At 43.4% G+C, this 13,792-nt stretch overlaps 1 protein-coding gene across 2 annotated transcripts in view; it reads right to left on the bottom strand.

Annotated features, from left to right (window-relative positions):
• The window catches only part of PDE3A (phosphodiesterase 3A), a 220,936-nt gene that overhangs the window by 33,719 nt on the left and 173,425 nt on the right, over nt 1–13,792 (bottom strand). For both annotated transcript variants that reach the window (XM_032193279.1, XM_032193286.1), the window contains exons 4-6: nt 11,906–12,060; nt 5,563–5,678; nt 2,129–2,348 (exon numbers count right to left, since the gene is read on the bottom strand). In XM_032193279.1, the coding sequence (XP_032049170.1) occupies nt 2,129–2,348; nt 5,563–5,678; nt 11,906–12,060 (491 nt within the window). The remainder of the gene's footprint in view (nt 1–2,128; nt 2,349–5,562; nt 5,679–11,905; nt 12,061–13,792) is intronic.

Raw genomic sequence — 13,792 nt, 5'->3', positions numbered from 1 at the left:
GCCCCAAATCCCTAAAGTCTCTTTTGATCGCCTTCGGACTTCTCGTTGCTACTTCATCGCTACCAGCCTGAAAGACCAGTAGCGGGTAGTAGTCAGTGGGCCGTACCAGGCGCTTGACTTTATTGGCAAAGTCTCTCACCCGAGCCCCAGGGAGGCAACAGACTTCTCTGCGGGTTGGGTCCGGTCGGCATATCGGTCCCTCTGTCCCTTTCAGAAGGGAGCCCCCCATAACAATAGCCCTTCTTTCTTTTTTGAAGGATGATGTGGCAATGCGACGTGTAGGTCGCATTGTCTTAGGCGCCCCCTCCAACTGGGACGGGTGTTTGTCTACTTTGTCATTTAGGTTGTCTTGCTCTAGTCCTTCATATCGATTATTTAAGTGTAGATGAGAAGGTGAGGTGGGCAGAGAGAGGGCTCGCCTACCACCCCGAATAGGCACCTGCCTCCATTCCCCCCCTTGATCTAGGTCTCCTCCCGCTGCCTGGCTGGAGGAGCGAACCTCCGTCTTCTGCATAACAGGAGACGCCTGTGCCGTGGCAGTCTCGTGAGCCTGCCTCAGAGAGGGTAGAGCGCACCTCCACCAGTCAATTTCCCTCTCTGATTCCCTGATGCTCCTGAGCCTGTTCACCTCCTCCCGGAGCTCCGCTACCTGGCTGAGCAGTTCTTCAACCTGGGCACACCTCCCACAGGCATACCCACCACTGCTGTCGGAGACCGACAGAAGGCTGGGGCACACTCTGCAGCCCAGGACCTGGACGGCTGCGTGTTTCCCCGAGCCCTCCGTCTGAGTAGCCACACTGGCGACCGTGGCTGGAGATGCCGCACGAGATGCGGAGGCCACGGTTTTCTGCCTGGTCGATACCACGGTCAGGTTCTACGCAAGCAGGTTACAAGCACCGAAGGGAGAGGCAGCTGCAAAAGAGCGACGATGAGCCCCCCGCTCGCCCTGCCCGCGCGAACTGCCGCGCAAACTGCCACGCCCTTCGACGTGCCACGCCCTGTTTGCCCGTCCTGTTCGCCGCGCTCCTGGTCGCTCGCGCTCCCTAGGGGCAGCTTTTAAGCAGCCGGGGAGGGGGCGCTGCTGGCTCCGCCCTCGCCTCGTCAGCCTCCCTCGCGAGGACTGCCGGGTCCCGGCGGCTCCCCCGAGTGGCCTCGATGCCGGACAAAAAGCCCTGTCCGCCTCGGTCCCCTGCTCCGCTGCAGAACATGTCTGCCCCGGAGCCGATCGCCTCAGCAAATGTCCTTCCTAGTCCTGTACACAAACAACACAGCAAGACACATCCTAAGAAACTAAAAACTATTTTCAAAGATGGTTAGGCCTTGGTAACGTTTAACCCAGCATATTGGTCAGACGATATCTGCTGTCTAGCTGATAACCACAAATATCACACACTACTATGACCAAAAGTAACATCTAAGCAGTAGAGTTACCTTGAAACTGCACTGGAGCTGGCTTCTAAATACTGGTATTTGCAACTAGACACATATTGAAAACTCTAGTAATCTAACTTAACAAATCTAAAAATGGTCTGCCTAAAGTGTGAAGTTAAACTATTACTGCAACTCTTAGCAGTCGGAGGAACTCATTGGCAGATGATTTCTGAAAAAAATCCTAGTAGGATATAACCTGACATTACCCTAGGGAGGTCAGGATTCACCCCTTCCAAGCCAGTGCTCAAAATCACTTACTCTTCAGGCATTGCTAAAACACCTGTATCACAGACTCTGAGCACAGGGCTACAGGACAGCAGCTTTTAAACCATAGCAGTCAGATTTTTGTATTAAACCCCATTTTGAAAGACTAGGCCTGTGACTGTTCTTGTTAGCAGCATGGCATGAGAAACTCAAGTTGTTAACATGAAATACAACTTTCAGATCTGAAAGTTATTGATGTGGAATTTGTTCATTAGTCAAACATGAGTAAAAGCTGAAAATGTAGCTAACTGTCTTGCACTATAAAAGCACTTTGTATCATCAATCCACATAATTACTCACATGCTAAAAAGTGTTTAAATAATGTTAAAATATCAATACTGCAGCAAATTATGAGAATTTACATATGCACCAGAAGAGCTTGTTTGCAGAGACAATGTGAAATGATCCAACTCATGTCAAACTACCATCTTACCTGCTGCAGATAACAGAGGGGCTGATGATAGGGTCTGACAGGCTAGGTGCGCTCTGAGTAGCAGTTAAGACTTTATGTGGCTTTAAACCTTGCTTCTTGTCAGTATCTGTAGAGTCTGGAAATGACACAGATGATGTTTTTCCGGTAGGACTTGTAGCAGGCGTTCCCTGAATAGGCGAATGGCATGGGGAGGTGAGAGGTGAGATATTTGATGGGATACCTGGCAAGAGAAAAGAAGAACTTTGTCAATTGACAGTAGCAGCAGATGGTTGTATGAGTTTACCATGCATAAATACTCCTCGTGCAATATGAAGGCACTAGCATAGCTTCCAAAATGAAAAATAGAGAGAAAACTCTCCTTTACCCTGAGTCAAACTCATGGCTGTCATAGAATGATGAAGCTCCATCATCAATTGTTTCTACCTTCTGAAGATCTGACATTAGCTGAAAGGCATGAAATGAAAGATGTGCATAAGAGGTATCACTACAGGTATCACTATTCTAGTGACAGAGGCACCTGACTCCAACTAGACTGTTCCGCAGAATGTCTTTGTTTCACTGTTTCCACCAGTACAGGAGAGACAAGAAAGGCTTACCCCCATTCCTATCATATTAGAACTTCTACATGTGAGATCACAGAGTCACGGAATCATTTCATTTGAAAAAGACCTCTAAGATCATCAAGTCCAATCATTAACCTAACCAAATCTACCTACCACTAAACTATGTCCCTAAGCACCACACCCATGCCTTTACTCTTTGAATCCACCTTATACTTTCCAGTCTCAGATGGAAAGGTCCCAAGTGTACAATAATGCACAGGGGAGCAAACAACATCTCTCTTAAAAGGAAATGCATTTAAATTGACATACTTCCTGACCTTTGTTCTAAAGTTTGAAGGAACACAGCTCCAGTTCATTTACCATGCTCATCTTCAGAGCTGAATGACAAAGACCTTGGGAACTTCAAACTGGTTTTATGTTTGAATTGTGCCCACTACCTAAATGCATTCCAGACACAATTAACTTAGAATAAGGTCCTATTTTGATCTAAGTTTATGAAATACTAACCTTGCAGTACATACATGTAAAGTTCCAGCATTTTATCCTGATAACTTACTGTGATGTCAGCTTAAAATATGATTTACTGTTGACAATCCAAGAGTTAAAAATAATCTGTGAAGTTGCTACAGTATAACTTTGAGATTCAACAACACCTACATTTTGATTAGGCAATTTCCTCAGAAAACATTATATATATTGCTGCCTTAATTCAACAATTGCAACTAAGTCTTGAGATCAGAAACCTACAGCCTATGAAGGAATTAAAAAGTTATCAAATGGCAATGATGTGGAAATGTGATTAAAATACAGATATCTTCTATTTTAGATTTTCTAATCCTTAGAGATATCTGCTTTCCTTCCAACAAAAATATGTTTTTAAAAACATTCCATAGTCTGTTAGTTGCCCAAGGGATTGAGTTGGATTATTAACTATTTTTGAGGTATATGCTACCAGGTAATTTTTATGACTGTCAAAGAGTAAAATATTTCAACAATTTAAAGCAAGTCCAAGGAACTTAAATGATGACACAATTTCACAATAACTTTCCTAACATTGATTTGATATGAACTTAGATTTGAGTTTACCTGAGAGTTTTGCTAAAACAGGTATAGCTAGAAGTATTTTAAAATGCTAAAACTTTCAAACTTAATTGAAAACACATTTTGTAAATTAATAGGTTTACAAATTTAATTAGATCAAATCCTAGAGCAGAATTAGTATATATTGCCAATGGAGCTAATACACAAATGTTTAATTGATAATAATTATGGCAAATTGAAACAATTCTTTAGTTGAAACATAAAAACAAATCATAATTAAAAGTGCATGATTGTAAATATTTTAAAGCAAAATATCAATCTTCAGCATAAAAATCTGGGCCAAAATTTTTACTCCTGTGAATCGGTGCCCCTAAGAATTACTTGTGATGGAACGAAGCTCTCCCTTCATCATTGGTTAGCTCACATCTTTGGGCAGCAAAGATTGCTACTAATGCTTTCTGAAAGTGGAACAGATGAAATGTGAAGATGACTGATATGTGTGCTAAGTCTCATTTTCCAGGTAGAAAATATTAACTATGCTTTTCCAAGTTAATGGGTTCATCTCTGAAAATCACAAGTCTAAATTTCTTTTGTTAAGTTCTACAATAAATTCCTGGATTCTTGTTAGTATAACTCCATTATTCCAGTTTATTTTTATTTCTTTTTAATTTGACTTCTTGCTACTCTTTTAAGATAATACTGGGTTAGTTAATCTTCACTATGGCATAACACAGATTCCGTACAAGAGGAGATTTAATAGACTCTTCAGTTTGAAAAAGAGATGTAATGTGACAGAGCTAGATATGCAGAATAATTGTGCAGCCATTTCTTTAAATTAATTTCTAAGTTTGTATTCCCTGAATTTTTCAATGTCAGGCCTCAGGCATCTATCAATTTCTATCTGATGTCTGGGTGACCAGAACCTCCAAATAACAGTATCCCAGCATTATTCCATGTTTGGAAAAATAAAACAACCAACAAATAACAACAACCAACCAATCAATCAAAAACCAAACAAACAAAACAAGCAAACCAACAACAACAAAAAAAAAAGGGTTCATTTAAAACAAAAAGGAAGGCCTTGTGATCATTTTCAACTGCAATTTAAAGCATGGGTAAATTTTATCTTATCTCTCCCTTGTACAGGGAAGAGAACCATGCTGCTGTAGATTGACTACTTCGTGACTGTCTTATTGAACATTCCATTATCAGTGAAGAAGTCACCTTCTCCATTTTTTCTCACTCAAAAGAGAAGTTGTTTCTTTAAAGGCCCTACATGCCAAGTAAAACAAACAAAGTACAAAACAAAACAAAAAATGTTTCTCTTTAAAGATCTGTAAGAGCTAGCTGAACTTTTTTTTGATAATGAACATGCATTGACATACCTATGAGTTATATAATGGATTTGTCTTGGACATGCTTGTGCAAGAAGGGTCATGTGCTGCCTTCAGCTCCAAATGGGCTTATGTAGGAAATCTCAGAGAGCCAATATACAAAGGCATTTAATTTAACATATGTTATAGAAAAACTCTTTTCTCAGCCCCATTGCAGTCACTGGAATTGCATGGATATAAATCACAACAAGCTTTAGTATAACACTTTCCACATCATGTCATGACTAACCTCTATAAATCATAAATGTCAAAACATTTACAATAGCATCACTGTGAGTTACAGTATTTTAAGTCACTACTTTTTTTAAATAAAGTAAATTACTCATACTGATGGAAAAACAAGAAGAGACACAGAGACCAAAAGCAGCTGCATGTGCTCATCACCAAGTTCCTTGGGAGCTAAGTGAGCCTGACAAAGTCATGGGTACCCACTCACCTTGCCGGCTCTGTCTTTTGGCATTCAGGTGGTTGGTAGGAGACATGGCATAAGATGTGGAGAAGGAGCGGCTCTTTGTGATTGTCATCAGAAGGGAGCTGTTCCAGGAGTCAGTGCTGTAAAATGAGAGTGCAAACAAGTGTTGTTTGATGTAGGAAAAGCCTAGAGGGAAAATCTGAAGAAATTAGAAGCCACAGCAAGAACTATGTGGTACTGAGATGGCAAAATATTGTTGAGGAGGAAACCAGCATCTATCTGCTGGCTGAATTGCTATTTGTGAGGAGTATTCAGAAAAAAATGTTTACAATGTAGGCACTCCAAAGCTGGACTTCCTTCAATGCTTAGCCCTATTCATATTATTTATACAAAATGTATTCGGCATATTGTTCTGACAGCACAAAGACACTTAAAAGTAGACTTGAAATATGTTAAATTTATACTCTCTTTTAATGCCTTCTTAGAACAACCAGAAGTACCAGAAGTTCTGGTACTTCGTCCTGGCCAGTACAGACCGCCTGGCCAGGACGATAGCGCTGATAAATTATTCTTTACAGAACTAAGAGAGGCCTCGAGATTAACTCCCCTTGTCCTTATGGGGGACTTCAACTTGCCGGACGTTAACTGGGAGTGCCACACGGCTGACACGAGCAAGTCCAGGAGGTTCATGAAGCACCTAGATGATAACTTCTTGGTACAGGTGCTAACGGAGCCAACTAGGAAAGGTGCCCTCCTAGACCTGTTGCTAGAAAACAGAGAGGGTCTGGTGGGAGATGTGGTGATTGGTGGCTGCCTCGGTCATAGCGACCATGAAGTGGTTGAGTTCAAAATTTACGGTGACAGAAGGAAAAGTGCCACCAAAACCTCATCCCTCGATATGGGGAAAGCGGACTTCAGGCTGCTCAGGGAACTAGTCACCAAGGTCCCCTGGGAAACTGCTCTTGAAGGCCTCGATGTCCACCAATGCTGGTCATTCTTTAAGCGATGCCTCCTAGAAGCACAAGATCAGGCAATTCCTAAATATCGCAGGTCAGGCAGGCGGGGCAGGAGGCTGGCGTGGCTGACCAGGAACATTCTAATGGAGATTAGGCGGAAACAGAGAGTGTTTCGCTACTGGAAGGAGGGCCAGGTGTCATGGAAAGAATACAGGGATGCTGTTCGTGTTTGTAGGGAGAAAGTTTGTGTGGCCAAAGCACACCTAGAGTTGAAGCTGGCTGTGTCTGTGAGAGAAAATAAAAAGGTTTTTTTTAGATATGTAAATGGAAAAAGGAGAACTAAAGAATACATAGGGCCGCTCCTTGATAGGGAAGGTCTCCTCACAGACAATGACATAGGCAAAGCAGAGACGCTTAACGCCTTCTTTGCCTCTGTCTTCAATGCCGATGATGGGCTTCGGGACCCAGGGTGCCCTGAGCTGGAGGACCGGGACGGTGGGGATGACAAACTCCCAACTGACCCTGAACGTGTGCGGGATTTGCTACTCCACCTGGATCCCTACAAGTCCATGGGTCCGGATGGGATTCATCCCCGGGTGCTGAAAGAGCTGGCGGACGTCATCGCGGAACCTCTCTCCATTATTTTTCAACGATCCTGGGAATTTGGAGAGGTCCCGGTAGACTGGAAGCTGGCAAATGTTGTGCCGATTTTCAAGAAGGGTCAGAAAGAAGACCCTAGCAATTACAGGCCTGTCAGTCTCACGTCAGTGCCTGGTAAAATCATGGAGAAGACGGTTCTCGAACTTATTGAGGCGTACCTGGGGGACAAAGCAGTCATTGGTCCTAGCCAGCATGGGTTTGTGAAGGGTAGGTCCTGCCTAACTAACCTGATTTCCTTTTATGATAAGATCACCCGTATGGTGGACCAAGGGAAACCAGCTGATGTGATTTTTTTGGACTTCAGCAAGGCTTTTGACACGGTTTCCCATAGGATCCTACTGGACAAAATGTCCACCATACAGCTAAATAAAAACATCATACGATGGGTGAGCAATTGGCTAACGGGCAGGGCCCAAAGGGTTATGGTAAATGGGGCTGCGTCAGGCTGGCGGATGGTCACCAGTGGGGTCCCTCAAGGCTCCATTTTAGGGCCAGTACTTTTCAATATTTTTATAAACGATCTGGATGTAGGAATAGAAGGTATTTTGAGCAAGTTTGCTGATGACGCCAAACTTGGAGGAGTTGTGGACTCGAATGAGGGTGGAAAGGCCTTGCAGAGGGATCTGGATAGGTTGGAGAGCTGGGCGATCACCAACCGCATGAAGTTCAATAAGAGCAAGTGCCGGGTCCTGCACCTGGGACGGGGAAACCCTGGCTGCACGTACAGACTGGGCGATGAGACACTGGAGAGCAGCCTAGAAGAGAAGGATCTGGGGGTCGTGGTAGACAGCAAGTTGAATATGAGCCAGCAGTGTGCCCTGGCAGCCAGGAGGGCCAACCGTGTCCTGGGGTGCATCAAGCACGGCATCGCTAGTAGGTCAAGGGAGGTGATTGTCCCGCTCTACTCTGCGCTGGTGCGGCCTCACCTCGAGTACTGTGTGCAGTTCTGGGCATCACAGTATAAAAAGGACATGAAACTGTTGGAAAGTGTCCAGAGGAGGGCTACGAAGATGGTGAAAGGCCTGGAGGGGAAGACGTACGAAGAACGGCTGAGGTCACTGGGCCTGTTCAGCCTGGAGAAGAGGAGGCTGAGGGGAGACCTCATCACAGTCTACAACTTCCTCGTAAGGGGGTGTCGAGAGGCAGGAGACCTTTTCTCCATTAACACCAGTGACAGGACCCGCGGGAACGGGGTTAAGCTGAGGCAGGGGAAATTTAGGCTTGACATCAGGAGGGGGTTCTTCACAGAGAGGGTGGTTGCACACTGGAACAGGCTCCCCAGGGAAGTGGTCACTGCACCGAGCCTGTCTGAATTTAAGAAGAGATTGGACTGTGCACTTAGTCACATGGTCTGAACTTTTGGGTAGACCTGTGCGGTGTCAAGAGTTGGACTTGATGATCCTTAAGGGTCCCTTCCAACTCAGGATATTCTATGATTCTATGATTCTATGATTCTCATTATAAATGAAAATCAGTCTCCTCGATGTCTCTACTGCAACTGTGAAGACAGACACCCATTAACCCTTCGGGCACTAGAAGAGCTCCTCAGGAAGCCAGAAGAGGCTCAGCAGAGCCTTGTACTGATGCCACTGGTGGTGTGCCTTGTTGCTGGGTGAAGCACTTTATGCTGTCACCAGTTTAAGAACATGGTGCAAATAAAAAAAAACCCTGCCAACAGACCCTGCAGACATTCGTCATGGATCCAAGCTAAACTCTCTGAAGTAATAAGGGGTGTGGCAATGATGAACAAATGTTGGTTCTATATACAAAATGGGTGCATGGTTTCAGCCTTAAGGCTGCATACCGGAAGGGCCAAAATAGTTTTGTAAAGTAAGAGAATTGTATTGATCATTGTTTATGGAATGGCACTCATCAAATGTCAGCTTCTTGCAATGATGCAGCACTGGGTTTTATCATGAGGCCAAACACTTCTCTGCACAGATCCACTAGGCCTCTAAGTCTCCACTTTTTTCTTCACAGTCTTCCATCCTTCCCTCATCAAGTGATAAGAAGGCATACAAGGCAGAATACAGCCTTTTAAAACAGCTTAGTCCTAGCCAAACTTCAAAAAAAACCATGTTCTGAAAGAAGAAAAGTATGTAACATTATCTTAACTTACTAACACTTCACTGTTTTGGAAGAGCAAGCACTGTCTATAAAAATGTTTGTTGTCTTTTGAAAATTATTTTTTTTTGAGGGAGTGAGGTGTTGTCAGTTGGTAGAAAGAATATTAAATACTGGTCCACCATAAAGAAAAACAAAAACAAACACAAACAAAAAGCACCCCAAACCCATTATTTGATTTCTTAAGGGAAATCTACTCAGTATAGAGATGACTGAGGACAGGAATATGGAAGCTTTATTATTTTTCCCGAATCATTTGAAACTATAAGAGCACCATGTCTTAATATTTTAGTGACAAAAGGATACAGGAAGACAAGACTTCTAATCTTAGACAGAGATTTCACAGAATCATAGAATATCCCGAGTAGGAAGGGACCCATAAGGATCATTGAGTCCAACTCCTAAGGCTGTTTGGTGATTTTTAAGGGTGATTTTTGGAAATCTGTGACTATTAAAACCTAGGAGTGATTTTCCAGACTATGGGGAAGAAGTTACAGATTTGCAAATCACAGAGTCTACCACAGATCAACTCTACTGTTATTCCCCCTCTTATCCCTTTCAAGTGATGAAAAGATCCTTTTTCTGTGTTCTATGGCATGCTTGAATTTGGTACAGAGGAAGTGGCAGATAATCAAGATTTTTTTCCCCTTCAGTTCAAAATTCTTTTCCTTGAAAGCAAATATGTATTGGTCTGCCAGAATTTTTAAAGCTAGACTTACTTATGGGCTTCATTTTTTCCCCTTTCTGGAATTCATTGTTTCTCCTACTGTAAAAGAAGAACTGCAAACAGTAGGCTGGAAGGCTTGACAGAGCTATAATTATACAATTGGCGACATTAAACATAGGAAGAATTGATAGCCTGCTTCGTTGGCTCATCAAGCGTAGTTATATAACAACTGTAGAAAAGGACCAACAATAATATTTAATAGCTCTCCTTCCCCCTTGGATTTCCATCTTAGGATGCTTACATACTACATGAGAGTCTGGGAACAAGAGTATAAATCAAATACACTCTGGGAACCACAGACGGGTAACTGAAGAATATTTCCATCTGGTTATAGCTTCTTTATATTTACTTTTACTTAGATACATGGGACTCCTTGCAAAGGGAAGTTTGGCTAGCCATGTATTTTTCTTGCACCAGACATTGAAGTGTACTCTGCAGACTGCCTTGAGCACCTAGGCTCCCTGTATAAGAAAAACAGTGCTCTAGGGGTATATTCACCCACGCTATCCAACAGCAAACATTGAGGATGTTGGGCCTTTTCAGGTCCTTTGGCTCCAGATTTTGAATTGCAGAAAAAAGGGGGGAAAGGAAGGAAGGAAGGAAGGAAGGAAGGAAGGAAGGAAGGAAGGAAGGAAGGAAGGAAGGAAGGAAGGAAGGAAGGAAGGAAGGAAGGAAGGAAGGAAGGAAGGAAGGAAGGAAGGAAGGAAGGAAGGAAGGAGAAAGAAAGAAAGGAAAGAAGGAAGGAAGGAAGAAAGGAAGGGAGGGAGGGAGGGAAAAAAAAAACAAACACATAAGTTTTCTGAGACCACAGCCTGAAATTCTGTTCTTGACTTCAGTGCCTTTGCTCTGCAATTCCTTCCCTGGCATCAAGGCATGTTTGCACACTCTATCCTCACCAAGGATCATAGCCCTTGTTGAGGTAGGGAAGGGACCTAAATTTCATTCTTGCAGGGTGGCACTGTAACTACTAGGCTGCAAGGCTAGCTGCTCTCCATCTTTCCTTTGAACGTTCTGCTCCATTCTGATTGTAATAATAATAGTAAAAAAACAATAATGGAGCCAGAAAAGAGGAAATGCTGTTGAAATAACTACACAATATATCATAGTTAATGATGCCTAGGACCCAAGCCTCTCTTTTCTCACAGACAAACACCCTTCTCAAAAGACTAACAGCAATTCAACTCCTTCCTTCACTGGTTGCTACTGGATTACATTTAGTACATTTAGGAAGCCCTAAGCACTCATGATATTCTGGAATTAAGTATGTACATGAGATGCAGGGTTTGTACAGTGATGTAGGGTCTTATGACACTATTTCTATGGAGAGAAAAGCACTGAACTGCATATTTTAGGAAGTTCTACCCCAAATCAGGGTTTGTGTTCTGGAAGTTACTGTTTATAGAGGATGGAGATCAACTGGTTTACTGACAGGGACACATCATTATGTGTTTTCTTAAAAGTGATGTTCAGCACTTGGATTACCTGTTAGATTTATCTCTTGGCTAAGCAATATCCATGGAGGAAACCTCAATCTGCATATCAAGAGGACTTTAACCACATAACCTTTCATTGTTTCCAATTTTATTATGTAATTCTGCACTTTTCTAGCTTAAATAGTTTATTTATTTATTTATTTATTTATTCGTTTTGCTTCCCAGTAATAGGAAGCAAACTGGAAATGATCTGACAAACTGAGAAAGCCACTTAGCCACTTCTTCGGTAACCCAACTCATGGAGATGTGTGGAAGTTGTCCTTATGCAGTTCTTTTTCTACAGTACAGAGCTGTTCTAACTCCAAATTTTGGAGTCAGAACTTTTAAATGATGGACATCATTGCACAGAACTAAAAAAAAAAAATGCCCAAAGACAGTTGTAAAAGAGAGATGAAGTAATCTGTAACCTGGATGAAGATGATTCATGAGGTTTGATGCTGGCACTGCGATCTCTTCTCACTGGGGCTGGTTCCAGTGTAGGCAAACCTGTGGCTGATGTTGTTGTGGTCCAAGTGGAGGACACTCGTCTCAGCAGTCCTGGAGGCAAACTTCTCCGTAAGCGCTAGAGAAAAATCAGTTGCTTAGAGTTTATATAGGCTTATAAAAACATTAAATATGCAGAAGAAAAATGTTGCTAGCATTTGATTAATTCTGCCTGATGATACCTGGTGAGGTACCTTTGGTCTGCATTTGCCCAGGTATTACAGTGCCTACCTCCCACTGAAATCACCACAGGCTGGTGCTTTCAACACTTAGAGAGTCTTGACCTTCCTCCTTATTTTATGTTACAGAAAAGCTATGCATCCACAGCCCAATAGCCATAGATGTTCAACACTTGGAGGTCACTGGAGACAGTCAGTTTTGACAGTGCTCTTTGCAAATTTTAGAAATGATGTGGCCAAAGGTATGTCATCAGGGCCACAAAGATAAGTGAGGGATTGAAGCATCAGATAGGCTGAGAGAGCCATGATTGTTCAGCCTGGAGAACAGAAATCTTAAGGGAGATCTTACCAATGTGAATAAATACCTAAATGCAAGGAGGGGAAGGAAGATGGAGCCAGGCTTTCTGAAGTGGTATCCACTGACTGAATAATAGGCAGTGGGCACAAAAAATACAGGAAATTCCATTTAAATGTAAAAAAAATAAATAAATTACTGTGAGGATGATCAAACACTGGAAGCAATCCCCAGAGAGGTTGTAGATTCTACATGCATGGAGATATTCAAAACCCAGTTGGACATAGTCCTAAGCAACCTGAACTAGGTTTATTCTAGAGAACTTGCTCCAGGTTCAAACTGCTTGAGCTGGAGAATTGGACTAGATGATCTCCAGAGGTACTTCCAACCTCAACTGTTCTGTGATTTAAAATGTCATGAATGTTCAGACATCAAAGAGGCAAGGCAAGAAAGGCTGCAAGAAAAATAAGTTAGGGAAGCTTCTACTTTTTTTTTTTTTTTTTTTTTTTCATAGAATCATAGAATATCCTGAGTTGGAAGGGACCCTTAAGGATCATCAAGTCCAACTCTTGACACCGCACAGGTCTACCTAAAAGTTCAGACCATGTGACTAAGTGCACAGTCCAATCTCTTCTTAAATTCAGACAGGCTCGGTGCGGTGACCACTTCCCTGGGGAGCCTGTTCCAGTGTGCAACCACCCTCTCTGTGAAGAACCCCCTCCTGATGTCAAGCCTAAATTTCCCCTGCCTCAGCTTAACCCTGTTCCCGCGGGTCCTGTCACTGGTGTTAATGGAGAAAAGGTCTCCTGCCTCTTGACAACCCCTTACGAGGAAGTTGTAGACTGTGATGAGGTCTCCCCACAGCCTCCTCTTCTCCAGGCTGAACAGGCCCAGTGACCTCAGCCGTTCTTCGTACGTCTTCCCCTCCAGGCCTTTCACCATCTTCGTAGCCCTCCTCTGGACACTCTCCAACAGTTTCATGTCCTTTTTATACTGTGGTGCCCAGAACTGCACACAGTACTCGAGGTGAGGCCGCACCAGCGCAGAGTAGAGCGGGACAATCACCTCCCTTGACCTACTAGCGATGCCGTGCTTGATGCACCCCAGGACACGGTTGGCCCTCCTGGCTGCCAGGGCACACTGCTGGCTCATATTCAACTTGCTGTCTACCACGACCCCCAGATCCCTCTCTTCTAGGCTGCTCTCCAGCGTCTCATCGCCCAGTCTGTACGTGCAGCCAGGGTTTCCCCGTCCCAGGTGCAGGACCCGGCACTTGCTCTTATTGAACTTCATGCGGTTGGTGATCGCCCAGCTCTCCAACCTATCCAGATCCCTCT

Source organism: Aythya fuligula, chromosome 1, assembly GCF_009819795.1.
Source record: "Aythya fuligula isolate bAytFul2 chromosome 1, bAytFul2.pri, whole genome shotgun sequence".
In the NCBI taxonomy this organism is placed as follows: Eukaryota; Metazoa; Chordata; class Aves; order Anseriformes; family Anatidae; genus Aythya; species Aythya fuligula.
Note: the sequence above shows the minus strand (reverse complement) of the source record. Positions and strands in the feature narration are given on the sequence as shown.